At 37.9% G+C, this 1945-nt stretch overlaps 1 protein-coding gene across 1 annotated transcript; it reads left to right on the forward strand.

The window, feature by feature from the left end:
- The first annotated feature begins 346 nt into the window (after nucleotides 1-346).
- LOC104239310 (NAC domain-containing protein 30-like) lies at nucleotides 347-1357 on the forward strand. Its single transcript, XM_070155613.1, has 2 exons — nucleotides 347-1093; nucleotides 1268-1357. Exons 1-2 carry the CDS (start codon nucleotides 347-349, stop codon nucleotides 1355-1357), a joined length of 837 nt encoding a protein of 278 aa, XP_070011714.1.
- The last annotated feature ends 588 nt before the right edge of the window (nucleotides 1358-1945 follow it).

Here is a 1945-nt window from a genome sequence, read left to right on the forward strand (position 1 = left end):
GGACGAATCACAAAATAGATATAAATAAAGGATATAAGAAAAACTAATACATTCTAAATAATAATATATGCTAACAAAAAAGATGGGAAAAATGAAATAAACGTATGGAAAGTATATAGGATCACGATCTTCTCCACATATTGTACCAATCAGCAGTTTTCGGGTAAAACCCTAAAAGAAATGAAACAAATCGTGCATGAAAAATAAGCTATATATCCAACTCCACGCCCCACCTCAAAACTCAACCATCAATTCATAGCTAGCTACTGTACCTTAGTAGGGTTTCCGCCATTCTACTATTTCTTCCTTACTCATAATTTCTTCGCAGCAGTAGTACTGTTCATTAATGGAGTATTCTCAGGCTAAGTGTTTTTCTCGCCCGATGGGTCATCGCTTTCATCCGACGGACAGGGAAGTGCTCAAGTATCTAATAGGGTTTGTGAGAGACGAGCCACTTCACTCTCAGAATGAACTCATGCAGGTGGCGGATCTCTACGCCGACAAAGAGCCATGGCAGATTTTCGAAGTTTATGATCAGGGAAACAACAACAACAACAACACTCGTTACTTCATAACGCCGCAGAAGAAAGAGAAGCCAACGTGGAAAAGAGTTTCAAGAACTGTCGGGAAGGGCACTTGGAAGCCTCAAGGCAAAGGCCGAGAGGTGTTTGATGATAAAGGAAGACTCATGGGATACGTGAAAAGTTTGAAGTACATCCCCGCTAACAAATCGTCAAACAATGTGAATGGCGAGTGGTTGATGACAGAGTACTCTTTGTTTGATCGTTATCTGGCTGCTAGGGAGATTAAGAACAAAGGTTTCGTAATTTGTAAGATCAAGAAGAAGGGCAAACCTGGTGACAAGAAAAAAGGAAACAATATTGATGAGGTAGTTAATGATGAGAATATGAGAGATATTGAAGAATTTATCAACACCGTGTTGCAAGAAGATGTTCAAGTTGAAGACAATGGTATAAGGTCGAATGGTACTATAGCAAAGCTGGATGATCAAGAGAATAATATTATCCAATATGTAGAGGGAGATCAAGTTAGAGACCATGTACTTGGTTTGTTGGATTCCACAGAGGATATTGTTGATGTGAATGATCATGAGGAGTATGTTGAAGATTGCGTAGATGAGGGGGATGAAGTTCAAGTCCATTTACTTGAAGAATACATTGATTCCGTTCTGCAATCAGAAGATGTTCAAGCTGAAGACAACGGAATGATGTCGTCGAATGATATTATAGCAAAGGATGATGAAGAGAATATGGAATACCAAGTCGAAGACGATCAACATGCTACATTCTGGGCTTCCGCGGAAGATGTCGATCTGGATACTATCAATTTCTGTTAGTCATAGGATATATTTGCTAGATATATAATGTAGTTTAGTAATCCCAAGCTAGCTCTTAGATAAAGTCACAAACCTGTTCTACAATACTACTCCTATGATTTATCAATATATTTTGAATTTTTCTTATGTTTCTGTAATACTAGTTTTTAACTAGCTAGGGATATGTGGTCGACATATTAAAGATGGCCGTTGATTGTTTATGTAGTACTACTAAAACTTAATACTACTGAAAGTTCTGCCAAATTTTTTGTTATTCCTGTTTTGGCGTCGATTCCCTGTTTTCGCTGCCTAGTTAGAGTATTTAGTTTTCGAGATTATGTGCTAGCTCATTTAGGAAGTAATGCTAGTATTACTTAATTAAGTATGGCCCCTGACATTAAATTCTGAATTTTTCCCAAGTTTTTTTGAGTAGCGATGACTAATACTCCGACTAGTATAGAATAACAAATGGAGGATCGAGGGAGTTGGCAGAAAGAGTGTTTGTTTAGGGAGGAGCTGTAGTGTTTCAGAAAGTTTTGCAGTGGTGATCAAATCATCTAAATATCCGATCCACAGAGAGATTTCAGGGAGCTAATGACAGTGGAGAAA

The sequence above is a fragment of the Nicotiana sylvestris genome, chromosome 1, assembly GCF_000393655.2.
Source record: "Nicotiana sylvestris chromosome 1, ASM39365v2, whole genome shotgun sequence".
Lineage (NCBI taxonomy): Eukaryota > Viridiplantae > Streptophyta > Magnoliopsida > Solanales > Solanaceae > Nicotiana > Nicotiana sylvestris.

Bases quoted from the DNA above. Each gene is read 5' to 3' on its own strand.
- LOC104239310 (XM_070155613.1), top strand. From the start codon at position 347: ATGGAGTATTCTCAGGCTAAGTGTTTTTCTCGCCCGATGGGTCATCGC. The intron at 1,094-1,267 runs GTTGATGTGAAT...GATGATGAAGAG, and splicing joins TGGATTCCACAGAGGATATT to AATATGGAATACCAAGTCGA.